General features: G+C 41.0%; 2 protein-coding genes and 2 long non-coding RNA genes across 5 annotated transcripts in view; 2 read left to right on the top strand and 2 right to left on the bottom strand.

The window, feature by feature from the left end:
• LOC116669965 (coiled-coil domain-containing protein 85C-A) overlaps positions 1-10,452 on the bottom strand; it is a 16,336-nt gene extending 5,884 nt beyond the window's left edge. Inside the window, exon 1 of one of the 2 annotated variants that reach the window (XM_032500137.1) lies at positions 9,483-10,452. In XM_032500137.1, coding sequence (XP_032356028.1) covers positions 9,483-10,122 — 640 coding nt within the window. In that variant the 5' untranslated portion in view covers positions 10,123-10,452. The remainder of the gene's footprint in view (positions 1-9,482) is intronic. The other variant, XM_032500136.1, reaches the window with a different exon arrangement.
• Positions 10,453-11,314: 862 nt separating this feature from the next.
• LOC116669976 (uncharacterized) overlaps positions 11,315-18,374 on the bottom strand; it is a 17,215-nt gene continuing 10,155 nt past the window's right edge. Inside the window, exons 2-3 of the long non-coding RNA XR_004326923.1 lie at positions 15,895-15,897; positions 11,315-11,325 (exon numbers count right to left, since the gene is read on the bottom strand). This is a non-coding gene — a long non-coding RNA (uncharacterized LOC116669976). The remainder of the gene's footprint in view (positions 11,326-15,894; positions 15,898-18,374) is intronic.
• Positions 11,972-18,374, top strand: part of LOC116669978 (uncharacterized) — an 18,221-nt gene continuing 11,818 nt past the window's right edge. The window contains exon 1 of the long non-coding RNA XR_004326925.1: positions 11,972-11,982. This is a non-coding gene — a long non-coding RNA (uncharacterized LOC116669978). The remainder of the gene's footprint in view (positions 11,983-18,374) is intronic.
• hhipl1 (HHIP-like 1) overlaps positions 12,543-18,374 on the top strand; it is a 9,707-nt gene continuing 3,875 nt past the window's right edge. The window contains exons 1-7 of the mRNA XM_032500128.1: positions 12,543-12,981; positions 14,980-15,626; positions 15,718-15,861; positions 16,486-16,814; positions 17,211-17,337; positions 17,889-18,034; positions 18,127-18,208. Of these exons, the coding sequence (XP_032356019.1) occupies positions 12,688-12,981; positions 14,980-15,626; positions 15,718-15,861; positions 16,486-16,814; positions 17,211-17,337; positions 17,889-18,034; positions 18,127-18,208 (1,769 nt within the window). The 5' untranslated portion in view covers positions 12,543-12,687. The remainder of the gene's footprint in view (positions 12,982-14,979; positions 15,627-15,717; positions 15,862-16,485; positions 16,815-17,210; positions 17,338-17,888; positions 18,035-18,126; positions 18,209-18,374) is intronic.

The raw sequence follows: 18,374 nt of genomic DNA, 5'->3' as shown, positions 1-18,374 counted from the left end.
ATTTCAGCAACGGGGCAATTCAAAGTGCTTTACATACAAAGATTAGTAACAGTAAAGGTTAAAGTGCAATACAAGAAAACATTAAAGAGCAGTTAAAAACAGTTAAACAAATGACAGCAGATGAAATAGCTGATTTTAGGCTGCTAGTATGGGACAGTGTACAAGCCGCTGCCCCACACACGTTATCGGGGCGCAATGACCATTTTGTAGAAACCCAAACTTTGTTGACCAATAAGGTCGCTCTATACCATCTCATCCATCCACCACGGGCACAGGATCAGGATCGTGGGACTTTGTACTCCAGGTTACCCATAACCACGAGTGGAAGTACTTGTCTTTACACTCACTATAAGAATTAGTTTAGGCAGAAAACTTTGCAAAACAACAGCTCCAACTGTTTCTTGTATATTTTACCATAAAATATATGTCACACTCGCATTGGAGAAATTCTCAGACATTTATTTGTTTCCTGTCCCGAAATACCCCCAGAATGGCAACAACCCTAATCTCACAAATTGTAAACAAAAACAACCCAAATGGTACCAAGTCACTCGGTTCACTTCAATATTTTTTTTTCAGTCAACAGCTCAGTTGTTGCTAATTTTCCCTTTTGCACCGTCTGGTACAGTAATGTCTGAGTGAGTCTGTTCCACAAGGACAAGTTCAGTTTAATCAGCCATACGGTAATGGGCAGGGTGATGCAGTCAAAGTCACTGGTACAGACAGTGCTGACCTCAGGGCGAATCTCATACACACATACACAGGAGGGGACAATGCTGACTAAATAAAAGCAAAGGACAAAGGACATACTTGAATTACAGTCAGTCAGCACACATCCAGTACACCCCTATGACTCTTCCTGTCTGTCTTTCCATCTGCAAGATTTCAAACGAATGGCTTATGGCTTTTTAAAGTGCCCATACTATGAAAAAAAACACTTTTTCTGGGGTTTGGGGTGTTAATTGGGGTGTCTCTGGTGCTTCCACACACATACAAACTTGGAAAAAACTATCCATGCTGTTTTGAGTGAGATACAGGTTTCTGAATGTCCTCGTCCTTCAGTCTCAGGGTGAGCTGTTCAACATCTGCACGGCTTTCTACATCACTAGCCGAGACGAGGTAGCTAACCGTAGCATGCTAGTGCTAGCATATTAGCTCGTACTCAATGGCAAAACACTGCTACAACACACACTAGTTCACCATAATCTCCAAAAGAACTACTTCCTGTCCCTGTTCTGCAGGTATTCCACAAGTGTCCCTAGTCTAGAAGAAGTCTCCCAGCTAATGCTGCCTTGGACTGACCAAAGCTGGAGAAAGAGTTATCTAGCTGATGGGGTCTTACCGTGCTACAGAGCATGGGCGATTCCCAACAAAGATAGCATAGAAGTGAGATGTCTCACTCTGGAGCTTAAACAGAGACCTAAACACACAGGGTGAAAACAGGATCTGCAGCAATGTGCAGTACAACAAAAATATGGTGTTTTTTGAAAATGAAACCATGTATGTAAACCAGAATAGGTTTATATACCTATTCTGGTACAACCTCAAAATTCAATTATGTTCCTGAACATTAGCATAATATGGGCACTTTAAGGCATCATTTACTCTTTTAGAGTTGGTTAACACGGATAAAGAATGATTATTTTTCAGCAACAACCTGCTACACATCCACATTACCAGCTCACTACAACCACAGTCTTGTATTGGTACGAACACCTTGAAAGTTGTTGAGGGATGGGAGAATTATGAGAGGGGGGTATGCAGCTGAACTTCGCTTCCCTGACACATATTTTCCCAGCTGGTCCTGGGACTCAAGCCAAAAACCCTTTGGTACAGTCCAGTGTTTAACCTCTTCCTGACCAGGAGTCTGCTCACTGTTACTAACTTTGATTTTTCTTCAGCTGAAAGAATGTGATACCGATCCAGCAGATAAGATAGGTGCCTCTCTGGTCTTAAATGCACCAGACATTTGATTGTGAAAATAAAAGCATGTTTTTTAAACTGGTCCTAGAACCAGGGGGTAAGCCAGTCTCCACCAAGCTTACCTCCTATGGACCCAGTATGTTGCTAACAAGCCATCACCCGCCGTTAGTAATCCATTGACTGCCATTCATTTTGGCTCCACTTTGACAGTGAGTAACTTAGCATCTGAAGTGTTTAAAGACTCCATTTTCCTGTTTATTTCTAAAGAAACATAGCAATGTATTAAAGGCTCCATTACCTTGTATCTCACGTTATGGCTCCGTACCAGGCGTTTTTGTAAAAATAGGCTAACGATTGTGTAATAACCACGTGACTTTCTGTCACATAGTACACTGTTACCATACAGTACACGAGAAGCTTGCAGGAAGTTTCGACTTACATTATTTGTTTTAGTTTAATTACTAATGTTAGCAATATTTAGCCTGTGCCTATCTTATCTCCTAACATATACCTATGATCTCCATCTCAAGCTGCAAGATTGGGAATGATTGAGATTTCTCTTGCACAGCTACCAGAAGACTTACAACTTTCAGACAGGTTGCTCACGTCACATCTACGTCTTCAAGCTCAGTTGGAGGCAGTGCAGTAACACTCAGCTATCACCGCAAAAGTGCTTTTAATAGACTTCACTTTTCTCTTTTGAAATTGTCCATTTCTTTTGAAGTATTTTACTGTAAGCTAATACTATGAACCAGCTGGTGGTGTGATAAGAAAGGTCAAGAGGTCACCAAAGTCAGTATGATTATTTTATCAGGATTATGAATGTCTGTACAAACTGTCATGGTAAACTATCAATAGCATTTGATATTTGAGTCTGGAACAAACATTGCCATCTCAAGAGCTAGAGATGTCATATAAGGCCAAAAAGAGTAGCAGGCAATGTACCCAGACACAAACTAACCTGACAGGTTAGTCTTCTGTTTGCATTTCACTGTAAATCCATGACAATATGTCCCATGAAAAGCAGAGGGAGAGAAGGCCGGGTCAAGTTAAAAACCGTGTCAATAGCAGTCAGTGTATCTATGCAAAGCGTGAGCTCAGGGTACAACATTTCTGTAAAACTCCGTCAGTCTACACCTAACAGACCCGCAGGCCAGTCACCTGAGATGAGCTTTGTACTGTATGTACAACACTGAAGCATTTCATTATTTGTAGGAGCTTGCTGTTTAACCAGGTGAGAGATTTCAGGGCATGAACATGATCTCAAAAACAGAAATCAGTCACATTCTTTGTCACACTGTCTTAGCTCATTTCCAGTTGATTCTGGATTGATTCCCTGTCAACGTCACCTGGTTGTAGTAGAGCACCAACTGATGCTTCTGCTCTAGAGCTGGTTTTAATTGATGTCTTCTTAGGAATCATTGCCTTAGGTTGGCCTATGTGCCATAAGGTTTGTCTGTTCAGACATTCATACCCAGTTCTACAGACATTTCCTCTAGCGAGTCTCAGAAGTTGTCTGTGTGGGGATGGTGAAAAATGTGGTTCAATAAAGTCCTAGCAGGGGGCTAAACAGGTATTAGCTGAGGGTTATGAGAACACAACAGAACAGAGATCAGTTTGACTAGAGGGAAGGTTTCCCCTAAACTTTGACCACATAGTTCTTGTCCATGATTTTTACCAGGGCCCATGATGGAATTCCAATGACCATTCACAAATTAGACAAACAGAACTGTAAAGGATAGTTAACACCAATTGCTTATTATTGTATGAAAATGAAACATTGTACAATCTACTACTTGGGAAGTTCTATACAGTCTGAGTTCTTTGGTGTGCCCTCTGGTGGAATGCTACAGTAACATGAGTTGTACACATGCAAGTTTGTTCAAAGCGCCCATATCATGCTCATTTTCAGGTTCATAATTGTATTTTGAGGTTTTACCTGAAAAGGTTTACATTGTTTCATTTTCAAAAAACAACATATTTTCACACGGGCCAACTTTTATATTATGGAGGGCCCAGGAAAAATAGATCAGCTGACAACACTTCCATGTCAGCCAATTTCCTGCTGGAGTTGGTCAGGGCAGCCTCCAGGAGAACAGCGTTGCAACACTAACTCCAAAAATGGTCTGACATCATTAATTTTACAACAATTTAATTTCCTCTATTTTTTCATCTGGGTACTTATTTAAAAAGTGACAAATGTAAATGATATCATCTTTGGCTGTGATGAAATAAAAAGTGATTCCAGACTATAGCTGATAATCATCCGTGATGAGATATGGCCCCCATAAAATCCCGGGGAAAATTCAGGCAGATCCCCTTTAACCCTGACTTGTCTCTGAGCCAGAGCCCTCTCATCATTTTGTTGCTGTTCAGCACACAAAACCTACTGATGTGGTACTTGACTGGAAGCGAGAAGAAGAGAGAGAGAGAGAGAGAGGAGAGAGAAGAGAGAGCAGAGAGGAGAGAGAGAGAGAGAGAGAGAGAGAGAGAGAGAGAGAAGAGAGAGAGATAGAGAGAAGAGAGATATTTGGGGGGGTTTGATGTGAGGCTCCCACGCTGGACAGTGAGTCTTTAAAGACCCTGTGCCCCATTGTTCGGCATACAATACTGCTGGACAGATGGCCAGGGCACCCCCACTCTCTCTCACACACACACCCTTGCCCTGTCTGGGATGAGTCCAATCACATGGCTTTAGTTTTAAAAGTTATTGAAGCCTATTGTTCTGTCTCCTGCACATAACATTTTGCAGCTTTCTGAAGTGAGAAAAGAGATTGTATTACTCATGATCAAGAGGCCAACAACTAGTTGAAAACAACCAAATGCTGCTCTTTAGAAGTCATGTTGCTATCCCACCCACAGAATCAGAATAATCCCTTAAATGCATACAATACATTCATCGATAAATACACAAATAGACCCATAGCACCACAACACTGTTGTCATTGTCACATAAAACCTTGGTGGAGGCAGAGAGAAATTGTATCACATCCATAGCCAGGGGAAACCTGTATAACTGCAGAGCCACTTGATTTCACCAAAGGGTTGGGAAAGTCCCGATAGATACAATAAGATAATTTATTGTTTAGACAAGATTCAAAAATCTCTTACTGTGTGTGTGTGTGTGTGTGTGTGTGTGTGTTGTGTGTGTGTGGTGTGTGTGTGTGTGTGTGGTGTGGTGTTGTGTGTGTGTGAAGTGACAGAGAGGCTGACACAGATACAGGTGGGGGTTGGAATCAGAAGAATGGTTTGTCTCCATCAGACAACATTTGGGTATTGTATACAATCCTTAATATCTACTTTGATGTTATGTATAGTCATTGACAGTCTGCCAAAATTGTGCTTACATAAATGGCCATTGCACACACACACACACACACACACACACACACACACACACACACTCTCATTTGCTTTGTTTTTCCATCTGCAGACATTGTACAAATGGTTAGTTTAAACCTTTTCATAGCGACACACACACAGACAAAGACCTTTTCATGCTCCCTCATTATCCTAACACAGCCTCTCTGGGTAGATTAGATATGTAGGGACCAGGGCTTTGATTGGCTAAAGGCAAAACCTATTTAATCACAGTGAATAAAAAAACGTGGAGCAGTTTTCATTTGCACATACAATAAATGAATAGCTCATGGGAAAAACTAGCTAAGTTGGTTGTGTGTAACTTGAGTTATTAAGATGCCACCTTTTCACTTTTCCCAGTCCTCCCACATGACTTTTGAACCTCATCTCCACCCCCCAACAGCAGAAGTTACGAGCCCCCAGAGGACCATTGACAAGCTGTCAGTAAGCTAACCCCAATTACAGGACCCTTAAAGAGTTAGAGAAGCGTGAAAAGAAAGGGAACTTCAGAAAAGTGTACATTTACCAGGGGAAAAAAACATTTAAAAAACTTGACTACACATAGGTTTTTAAGAGGTCATGACTAATTCTACTGATGCTTTTTTAAAGGGTTTAGCACAATTTTAGCAAAAGGACTAAATTAAAAGCAACTTTCAATCATTGGTTGGTTCCAAATTTGGTGGAATGAATGGAGACGCCGATGTTGACACTGTCTGCTTCCAGGTTGTTCCAGAGTAGGTTACTTACCCCCCACCAAAAATGCTTGACTAAATAAACAACGACATGGACGATTGCCAGGCTGGTAGGGGGGGGGTCCTTGAAAACACTGCGGTGCTCTTCATGTTACTGTCCTGCAAGATTCTTCAAGGTACTGTTTGCAGATTGACCTGATCTGCTTGAAATCTGCAGGCATCAGAGTACAACCCGTCACTGGGAACACACTGGTGTCCAGATTTTTTCACTCATGGGCTTCAACTTATTAAAATGTGTGGGGGAGTAAATGGGAAATTTGAGAAATTTGAGCTTTTTATGTGCAGTTATCAGAATACAAATATGAAAGCAAGTTACTTTCAATCATAGGTGTGGAGGGTAATATTCAGAAGGGGAAAAACTCAGAGGTTTCCAATCTATTTGTACAGTAAACACTTCTAACATTTTTTTCCCATAATGCAGTGGCAACAATGTTAGGGACATTTATGAAGTAGCATCTCAACTGTTTTCTACTGAAATGGACGGTTACATTTTAAAAGCCGAGGAATGTGGGATTCCTCCTTGATTTCTACCACACGCATTCAAAACAGGGACTCTGATCTTCCTCAATGATTGCAGACTGGTCTGTGAGATTCATGTTTTAAATGTTAAGGTTCACCGAGGCTGAGGGTCAGCCATCAGTAGGTGGGAAGGGTGCTGAACGACTGTTGTAATCTGGCTGGGTTGCAAAATGTTTTTTTTGCAGGATGGTAGGGGAAGACTCATGAATGTTCATTAGGGAAGTCATCCCTCAGGAACTCATCCCTCGGCAGGTTCCAGAAGTAAAAATACAATGCAATTTCTCCATTGACAATTGGAGTACAAGCCATTAAATCGTAACCTAGACCCTAGGTAGACTTAAAACCATCTACCACATGACTAAGCAATTGTATACGCCCATATAGATGCCAAAAGTTCATGGGGCACCAACCTTGTTTTGAGGCAAATGTCTTTTATTCGTGATGTCTTGGTTAAGTACTTCATTACCCACAATCCTGAACAATCCCACAGTGATGCGTCTGATTGGTGGAACTCATGCCAAACCTTTGACTGGTACTGAACTTAATCTTAAACTGTAAAGTATGGCATGAAAAGAGTACCTCAAATTATTTGCACCTCATGTTGTCCTCGGGTCAAATTTGACCCAGTTTTTTCATCACAAAAAATTGTCCTTCAAAATGAGCTGAAAATGTCAATTAGAAACATCAAATAACTTTGGAAAAAAACATCAAAAAAAGCAACCACAACACTGAAAAAGTGACAAAAATGTCAGAAAAAGCGATAACCTTTTTTCATGGTTGATGACAACACAAGGGTTAAGTACGTTTCTTGAGTAAATGTACTTAGTTACATTCCACCACTGAGTACTAGTTACCAGATTTTAGAGAGTGCAGTACGGGAGAGCCGTACACACCGCATACACACATCAAACAGAGCCCCAGCTGTTGGAGCAATCTCTGTAATGCTCAGGTAAGACACCGTGACAGATTTAAAAGGCTTTCAGTTTTACGACTTTGCCCTTTTGACTTTCTCATTAGGATTGATGACTTTAGGGTTAGAGTGATTTATAGCACTAAGTGGTCAAAGTGACCTCAAACAGGGTGCACTCATTTCTGCTCATAAAGGCCAGAGTCTGTTCTAACTTTGGACTGTGTTTAATGCATTGAGAAGTTTGGCATCATTTGTTAAATGACAAAAAAAAGTTACAACTTGTTCCTATTTCTCAAACTAAGATCAGAGATCTTCAGCAGGGGGTCCACGTTCTCTAGGGGGTTCTCAGAGTCATTATAGGGAGGCTGCTAAATATTTTTTTTAACTTTTTGAAAGTAATTACCCGCATCAAATTAACCTAAACATATACATTAACACAAATCCAACATATTATTGGAAAAGATCAATTGGCGTATTCGTAAAAAAATAAAAAAAATTAAAACTGCAACAAACTCAACAACATTGATGATTTGCTAACTGGCTATAAGTTGTTTCTGTTTAGAGTATGTATATATTGTGTATATATTACTGTGTATATTTCTGTTTTGGTTGATATGTATGTGTAAGCACAGTGTGAGTAACAATGCTCCAAAGACAAATTCCTCGTATGTGTCCTCATACCTGGTGAATAAAGCTGATTCTGATTCTGATTCTGAAGTAAGGTAACCTCCATGGTAACCATCAGTTGGCCCTCATGTTCTCCTCGGGTCAAATGGACCCGTTGTCCTTTATTAACGTTCTTTTAAACTACCCAAAATAACATGATTTATTCCACACAATGCTTTTTGGCAAGTACAATTCTCTACTTTCATTAATTTTGGGGTGTTTTATTAAATTTTATAGCATTTGAAAACAAAAAACATTGATAGGGGTCCATCGGCCTTAAAAACATTGAAGACCACTTACAATTCATCCTGAGGGGTACATCCATGAAAATCCATCTAATGGCAGTTGAAATAAAAATAATAAAAATATGAAGTGAGATCTGCAGGAATGTGCCAGAGACGAGCCTTAGCATGCAGCTCACCGGGACCTCAGCTGTCAGCCTCCAGCTGGGCTCTGAACTAGATGACTCGCTGACGCAGCTCACAGTTATGTCCTTCTGCTGCTACCGAGGTGCTAAATCCTCATTACACCTGACTGCATCCGCAATGAGCTGAATAATTAGGGCCCTGGCCGTCTGTACCAGGCCGAGCCGGGCCAGACAGTGTCACTCAGTCTGAGTGGGAGCAAACAACAAGACACCTCAGTGAAAAACCCTTTCATATCTGTACAGCAAGATCAGAAACATTGTATTTGTGTCTTTATCGTTTTTTTTATTGGTGTGTGTGTGTGTGTGTGTGTGTGTGTGTGTGTGTGTGTGTGTGTGTGTGTGTGTGTGTGTGTGTGTGTGTGTGTGTGTGTGTGGTGTGTTGCAGCCTTCAAGCCTATATTCAAAGCCAAAAGAAGGCTAAAGCTGTTTTAACCCTTGTGTCCTCCTGGGTCAAAAACTGACAAAAGGTTTTACACTACTTTTTGGAATTCATGCTAAATAACCCTCATTTATATAAAATATACTTAATATTTAAATTAAAAAAACAAACAGAAATGATTAATTATAGTCATAGATTAGAGTTATTATATCAGAGGAACGTGCAGATGAGTTTAGTCAGGGATGAAAGTGATCAATTGTATTTCCAAAGAGCGTTGTATGGAATCCAGTCCAGGTTTTGTGGTCATTTGGTTAAAGAGAAACCCATAGTTCAGATATAGACATTTGGTAAAGGGGTCAAATTTGACCCAAGGACCAAAGGAGGGTTAAAAGTTGAGAATAACTAATCTGAAACTTCCACCTCAACAACCTTTCCCCCGTATTGTCAGCTGAACTGTCTGCTGAAGGCTATCACTTACAAATGAATGATGTGTTCCAGTTCCCCCATTGAGCTGCATCAGCAACACTAACCCTGAGCATCACTTACCACCGAGCCCATCTCCCCCCTGGACGTCCACAGACCTCCTCAGAGATGCCATCTTTCCCTCAGGTGCTTTGTGGTTGAGGTGGTCGGGACTCCCAGTGCTGGATGTGCTGCTCCCATCCCCGACGTCCCGAGCCGGCGCAGGGCAGTTCAGGTTGCTCAGGCTGGACTGGCTGTCGATGGAGCTCCGGGACCCGGCTCCGCTTCTGTCCTCATCCAGCATGAGGACCATCTCCTTCAGCTCCATGTTCTCCGTCCGCAGCGCCTCCTGACTGCTCTCCAGCTCGGTCAGCCTCTGCTGGTACAGAGCCACGTCTTTCCCCAGGACGCTGGCCGTGTAGCGGCCGAACCGCTGCCACTCCCGGGACACCTTCCTCCCCTTCTGGCGATCATCGTCCAGGAAGCAGCACAGCTCCCGGAGCTCTTGGTTATCGTCCTGCAGTCTCCGGTTGACCTCCTTCAGGCTCCGGATCTCGCGGAGGTGGACCTGCAGGCTCCGGTTCACGTCCTTCATCATGTTCCCGTGCTCCAGCATCAAGTCCATGTTGCGGCTCTCCAGCCGCCTTAGCCTCCGAATCAGATCCTCCTTCCCCAGCATCAGCAGGTCCTTGTCGGACAGCTGGCTCGCATCCGCCCCGTCCATATGTCCTCTTATGTTGTCCTAGAGATTCTTCTAAGTTATTATGAAAACCAGATCCATGACCGATTATAGACTACACTCCGGGATACATAGAGGCAGATCCGCTGGCCCTAATCAGCCTGCGCTGCCTTCAACTCACCCGCAGCGGATTCTAGCGCACATACCCGTTTGTGCCACTTTCTGTGACATTAGTGGTGGAAGTTGATCCGGGAGACGCGATGAGGTCTGTCTGAAGACTGGAGCCGGATCGGCATGGGAGGAGACATCTACAGTGAAAACCACAGTGTCCTCTATAGGCAGCAAAAGAGACCTGCAGGGACTCCTCAAACACTCCAAATCACATTGTCTTTTTTACTTTTAGTTGTCATGTGCAGTTACTGCTGCTGCCCTTACAAAGAAACCTAGGCCTACTTTGATCCGTTCCCTTCTGAAAAGTTTGCTTTTTCACAACCAACATTGCTCAGTTCAAAATCCTCTCTAGTTATGATTCGACATCTCATCTGTCACTGGATTTAATTAAATGCCTCCTGACTGCAGTAAATGAAGAGGGGGGGGGGGGGGGGGGGGGGGGGGGGTTGAGATGTCCAACCATCTTGGGAAGTCCTAGGACATTTCTTGTATTTCAAAAAAACAACAAGAAAAACTTGTCAATAGGAGACAATTGTCGAAAAAAATTGACAAAAACTTTGGAAGAAAAAAACCCTCCAAAGACGACAAAAAGGCGACGTGAACATTAAAAACAAAATGAAAAGGCAACACTAATTAAAATAAATTTCAGAACAAACGTTGAATAAAGGCGACAAAAAAATGAAAAGCAACAAAAACTTCAGAACAAGCCCAGGGTTGTCCCCCCTTACACCCACGATTGGGACCTGCACAAAGGATTATGGGCCACAAAAGCTCCATGGCTTTCCAACTGCAATTTCAATCAAGAGAGACTTGTTTGCAGATATGTGAAGGTTTATTGTACATAAGCATGATAAAATGTAAAGTCTCATAGAATCGTTATAGAATCATTTTTAAAAGGGGTAAAGAAGCCAAGACAATCCTCCCTGATGGGGTCTAGACACCGGTGGTGTCCAGGTCCGAAAATCTGTCATTAAAAGAAATGTATACAAAATAATAGCTACCTCAGAGATTATCGGATAATGAAATTAAAAATTTTTCATTTATTCACATTTATTCATGGCACTGTATCATTCTATTCTCTATACATTCTCATTAGGGGTTGAGCCCCCCTACAGGTCTGATCCTAGACTCTCCCCTGGGTCCCACTCAGCTGGGCAGCAGGCATATTCAATAACAATTTGTTGCATAAGGTAACTACAAAAAGAAACCATAGGACCATAATGCACTGCATGCTCTCATGAAATTCAGAAGACTCTCAATGAAACAAATTAATGTCATATGCTCAGATACTGGGATTATAAGAGTATAGTTTATTTGTATTTGGTGGGGATAGTGTTGAACCATGATAGTAATATCTTTATCATTTTCCCTATGGTGACTGTTATTATCCAGGAGTCAAATACTTAACCCCTGTGTTGTCCTCGGGTCAAATTTGACCCGTTTCAGAGTGTTTTATATCTGAAATATGGATTTCTTTCAACCAAATTGCCCTAAAATAACATGGATGATTCCATACAACAGTCTTAAGGTGATATTAATGATTACTTTCACTGAATTATTTGGGTGTTTTATTTAATCTTATAGCATTTGAATTCTTTTTTTTTTTTAATGGTTTCTAAACAGTATCCGGACTAAACTTTGACATCTACCCATCTATGATCCACTCAACATCCTCGGATCTTAACTATTAGTCAAAATAATTCATAATTTCTGCCTTTTTAACTAAACACATTTGTATAATTTGATATGAGGTTTGTTGAACATGAATTCCAAGAATAAGAGTAAAACCTATTATTAAACCAGCTCAGGTTTTTAAAAAAGCACCAAAACCTTGGAAAAAGTGACAAATAAATCAGAAAAAATGACAAAAACATCGGAAAAGCACCGCAACAAATTACATTTTTACCTGGAAAGGCAAGACAACACAAGGGTTAAGCATTGGTAAGGTCGCCCTCTACTGGGCAGCAGGAGTTGACATGCATGAATAGTTTAATAATTGCCAAAGAGAACAGTTTAAGATAAAAACTACAATAACGGGAGAACCCTAAGTCCCATAATGCACTGCGTGCTCTAATTGAACTTCAGAAGACTGGACGTTGTAGAGAATCTTTGACAGGACAATGAAAACGACAACATGTTATATGACAGGCCTGCTGAGGTTACAGTTGTTCTTATTATCGAGGTAATCATGAGTAGGCCTATTTTACTCAGACAGCACACTGACTCTCCCTGTGTTCTAGCTGGTCATCAGGCTCCCATTCTGTGTGCAGGACAGCAGATGTGATGTCCCGGGACAGCCGCCTGACGACAGACAGCCCCGGTCGGGTTGACCACGTCAGAGGGCAACACAACCCGAATGATCGGACTCCGAGTCAAAGTGCACACAGGAAGTCGCTTCTGGTACAACTTTCTCTTCGATGATCTCCAACGCACGCCACCATGCAGCGGTGTTATGGCAAAGTCCCGGCTCGGTTCTGGGTCTGGCCGATTGGCATTTCGTATGTTTTGGCGTTGTGTGTCGCACCTGTAACGCTACACCCGCAGTGTTTGGACTTCAAGCCGCCCTTCCGACCGCAGAGGGAGATAGAGTTCTGCGTAATGTACAAGGAGTTCGGCTGCTGTGATTATCAGAAAGACCAGGACCTGATGAGAAAGTATTACCAGATTATGGATAACTTCGATTATTATGGATATGCCAACTGTGCTGGTTTCGTCCTGGAGCTGCTCTGCCAGGTAGGCATGCATGGACAAAGGTCGCTTGGCATCGTCCGTCTCCATCATGCGCCAGACCTAACAGCAAAAACACCGACTCACAGATAGCAGTAGAATGCGATCTGTCGCGTGTGAAAACACATAACCCTAACCCTGGTTGAACAGGATGATATGATTTTAACCCTCATGTTGTCCTCGGGCATTTTTCCAAGTTTTTACATCATAAATATGGGTTTCTTTCAACCAAATCTACCCCAAATAACACACTAAAATAAAAATCACTTTCATAGTCTAGCCGTGTCCAAATCTGTGATAATACATAAACATGTTCCTTTGAGCTTAACTATTAGTCAAAATATAAAATATTAAATAGGCATAATTTCATGCAAAAGGGGTCCAGTGATATAAATTCCAAAGAAGTGTAAAACGCGTGATAATACGTTGGAATCAAGATGGCTAAGAGGCTGGAAGACAGACCTGGGGGAGACTTTACAGGCTGCTTTAGGTTTTATTAACAGGCAAACCAAACCAGGTCAATTCTGGACCATGGGAAGACAATACAAGGGTTAAAGTAAATGTATAAAATATTAATGCTTCCTCTTTTTATTAAGTTCACTGCCAAGCTGACTGAAGGTAAATGACAGCCTGATTTTGCTGACACCTCCTACCAGTCATATACTGTAGATGAGACATGTGAAGAGAGAGAAGGGTTAAAAGCTTTGAGGCTTCTGTAATGGTGATTGGGCAACTCAAGCTACAAGTATCTAATAATTGTCTATTACATATTCACTGTGCATGATCTGATCTCATAACACACTCTCAGAAAATAAAGTACATCATTGTACCTCTAGGGGTACGTTGGCTTGTAAAGGGTACAGGACCTGCTGTACTTATCTGGACCATTTTGATAGTTTTGTACATGTAATGACAATCTTGTAACATTATTATATTATAACATTATATATGTCAGTACAAAAATGAAAACAGGTATATAAAAAAAGTATATAATTGGCTTTGACCGGGTACAACAGTAGGTTATAACAATTCTATACACACAAGAGATCATCAGAATGTATTAAATCCTTTTTATTTATTATAACTATTATAGCGTCAGTTGCATGAAAAAAACATTGTTTTCATCATTGATCATGTGATCTTTAGGAGCCAAAATAGTGATCAAAATACGATAAATTACAAAGACCTATCAGGTGGACAGAAACTCTGTATTTGCTGAACATGTAAATGAGCAACGTTCACAATATTAACTGACACGGTTATAATATGTTAGTGTTTCTATATTGTGTGTGTGCACTGGTAAATACACTACCTTAAAGTAGCCCAAAGGCCAGTTAATGCTGGTTAAAAGGACATCTCTATATACCACTTATCATACTGGAGCCTGACCAATATTAATATTTGGTTATTTAAAAATCCAATATCCCCATAAATCGGCCAATATGTATTTTCTTTAAAAATCCAGAAACGCGTTACAAAGCCAACAGATTTGCCTAACATTAGTTTTTTGTAGTTATTTATGAGTTCCCACTAAAATAATATGATGATAATTTTGTTTTATTGTGATAACAGAACAGAGGAACATCAAAATAAATAAAAGTTCTGATGAATGAAATGTATAAAAATACAAACTTAAGATATGAAACTTAAAGTCCTTTGAAAAAAAAACACATTAACAAAAAACAAAATCAGTTTTGCCAACAGGGACGTTGTAGAGCGTCCTCTGGTGGACAAACTATGCAACGCCAACGCTTGTAACATAGTTGACAGTCCATTTTTCTTTTTTAAATATTGATTTATCGGAATCATTTATTTGTAGTTATAAATTGTATTAATTATTATTTAATTATATATATTTTTTTCGGCCATTGTTAATGCTGATACTGATAGATATTGGATAATATCGGCCGATAAAATCAGCCCGCTGATATATCAGTCGGGCTCTACATGATAGTCATCACGTCTTCCTCTTTATTGTCTCTGGTCTCTTCTTCATCTGCCCAGGAATGTTCTCCATATGCAGCCCACCTCTTTGATGCCGAGGTCCCGAGCACCCCGATCAGGACCATCCCCGGCCTCTGTCCTGACTACTGCTCCAAGTTTTGGATGAAGTGCAGCTCCACCATCCCTTACCTGTCCGACGACCCACACATAGCCAAAGTCAAACTAGACCAGACCCGTGTCTGCCAGTACCTGGAACTAGACGACGTTGACTACTGCTACCCACACCTTCTCAGCAACGAGAAGCTCACAAAGAATCTGGGCAGGGTTCAGTCGGACTCGGACGGCTGTCTGCAGCTGTGCCTGGAAGAAGTTGCGAATGGGCTGCGGAACCCGCTGGCCATGGTGCACGCCAACGATGGAACACATCGGTTCTTTGTGGCAGAACAGGTGGGCTTGGTTTGGACGTATCTTCCTGACCGGTCCAAACTGGAGAGACCCTTTTTGAACATTACCAAGGCGGTGTTGACGTCGTCATGGGAAGGTGATGAGAGAGGCTTTTTGGGACTCACCTTTCACCCCAAGTACAAGTACAATGGGAAACTGTATGTGTATTACTCAGTGGAGGTGGGTTTTGATGAGAGGATCAGGATCAGTGAGTTCCATGTGTCAGCCAATGACATGAATGTGGTGGATCATGCCTCTGAGCGGTAAGTATGGACTGATCCAGGTTACAAAGCAGAAAAAAACCTAAACCTGTTCTTTTTCTTGTCTTATTTGTCATGTCCGCTTTCCTTCCAGAGTTATTCTGGAGATCGATGAACCAGCATCCAACCACAACGGAGGGCAAATTCTTTTTGCAGATGATGGCTACTTGTACATTTTCACAGGGGATGGTGGAATGGCAGGAGATCCATTCGGGAAATATGGGAATGCCCAGAACAAGTAAGACGTCCACCAAGGTTCCTAAAACTTGACACCCTCAAATGATCTGAAGTAAAAAAGAATGTAGACTTAGACTTCTCTTTATTATTCCTTTTGGGATGACTCCCGCGAGGAAATTGAAAATTCCAGCAGCAGTTTTAGCAAGAAAAAAGAAGAAATAAAAAATAGATAAAAAGACAGTATAAAGACAACAAAATAACAATAATAATAATAACAACAATAAGAACATTCGTCAAATAAACAAAGAAAAGACCATGAATTATTATTAAAGTGTCAGTGTTGAGTCCAGTATTGAAGTGATAAATTGATAAAGTGACCAGGTGTGAATTTAAGTCCAAGTGTGTATGTATGTATGTCTGTATGCGTACTGTGTTTGAATGAATGAATGTATGTATGTACGTATTGTACCCAATGTACAATACAATGTACAATACATTGGGTACAATACAAATAATTGGGTACATCGGATGTACCCAATTTTAAAAAATGTAGCAAAGAACCATATATAGAGCTACTGGTAGATCCATGTTTTAGTCATAATATATAAAGTTAGTTGGCATTTATAAATGAGGAATTGCATATGTCTGTACATTTGAGATAAAACATGACTTTGTCCTACTTTAGGTCTGCTCTGTTGGGTAAAGTGCTTCGTATTGATGTGAATGACAATGAGAGAGGCCCGTTGTACAGAATACCTCCAGATAACCCCTTCAAACACGAGCAGGGGGCACGACCGGAGGTATATGCCTACGGTGTCCGCAATATGTGGAGGTGTTCTGTGGACCGGGGCGACCCTTGGACCAAAGAGGGTAAAGGACGTATCTTCTGCGGGGATGTGGGCCAGAACAAGTTTGAAGAGGTCGACATCATCGAGAAAGGTCGAAACTACGGCTGGAGAGCCAAAGAAGGCTTCTCCTGCTACGATAAGAAGCTGTGTGCCAACAGCTCGCTAGGTAGGCGTGCTCTGCTCAGCTCTGCCTTCGACTCCAGACAATTGTAGTCTCCAATGATGTTGTGCACACACAGTAGACAGTTAAGTTAATCAATGAGCATAACATACAACATCGCTCACTTCTTTTACCATACATATTTGAATGCATCACAAGTCAGTTCTAATGTGCCTTGTTAGTTAGAAGAGCATTGTTCTCTCTAGTATATACCATTGCCACTGATTGCTATACTAGTTTCAAAATATATTTGCAAAAAATACTTGCAATCTTGAACACTCATATTCAATTTTTCAATCTATTTTTACTCATAAAAGCATGTTTTAGTAGGTAAAGAAGTGGCTTCATTGTAAAGAAATGGCTAACAGTAATTATGTGTTTTTTTTCTTTCTTTTTTTACAGATGATGTCCTCCCTATTTATGCGTACCCTCACAAGATGGGCAAGTCAGTGACTGGCGGCTATGTTTACCGAGGCTGTGAATACCCCAACATGAACGGCATGTACATATTTGGAGACTTCATGAGTGGGTAAGGGTTAATATGTTAAAAGGCCTATTTTCTTTGCAAAATAACACCAAAACATAGAATGCATGACATAAGATGAAGCATAAAACTGACAGAATTTTAATAATAAAAACATATATATATTTGATAAATCCATCAAAAGGTCACCATTCTCTTCTACTCTGTTATTTCTTTTTCTCTCAGTGGTGGAGGTCAAAATACTCAAAGTATTTTGCCTCGTGTGCAATTTCTTTCTTCCATGTTTCCTCCATTAAAGATCTTTTGGGGGAATTTTTTTATCTTAATTGAGAGTCAAAGTACAGAGGGTGTTGTATGCTGAACAGATTTTAAAACCCCCTGAAGAAAATGTGATTAGTATTAATATGGGGCTATAAAAATAAAATTTACTTAACTTGACTTGACACTGCTATTTAACAAGTTCATGCATGTTCTCTAAGGCTGTTTAAAAGCCCCTTGGGAAATTTAGGAATACATAAACAAAAGCGGAATTAAAAGCTCCATCATAAAGTAATAGTGCACGGCACATTACAGATTGTAGATTTGATCTTTTCCAGACGTTTGATGAGTCTGCGGGAGGACAGAAGCACAGGGAACTGGAATTACAATGAGATCTGTATGGGGATGGGCCTGACCTGTGCCTTCCCTGGACTCATCAACAACTACCACCAGTACATCATCTCCTTTGCAGAGGATGAAGCTGGTAATACATGAATGTGTTAATACAGTAATTTGCAAATATGTTTCCATGTGTAATTTCCTCTTGATGAAATGTTTTGTTTTTCTTTCCACCAGGCGAGCTGTACTTCATGTCGACTGGAATACCGAGCGCCACGTCACCTTCAGGCGTCATTTATAAAGTGGTTGACCCTTCGAGGTGAGTATTATGGACACTATCTACTCACTGGTGTGCTGCGGCTAGATTCCTGTGCTCTTAAGGCGCAGGTGACCAACTGTGGTGAAGAAATTTCTGTCGCCATTATTTTCCAACAGTATTATCCAGGACTTCATCTCAGTTTCATTAGAACATGTGTAAAGGTATA

Source organism: Etheostoma spectabile, chromosome 20 (genome assembly GCF_008692095.1).
Source record: "Etheostoma spectabile isolate EspeVRDwgs_2016 chromosome 20, UIUC_Espe_1.0, whole genome shotgun sequence".
Lineage (NCBI taxonomy): Eukaryota > Metazoa > Chordata > Actinopteri > Perciformes > Percidae > Etheostoma > Etheostoma spectabile.
This window is presented reverse-complemented; position numbering and strand designations above follow the sequence as displayed.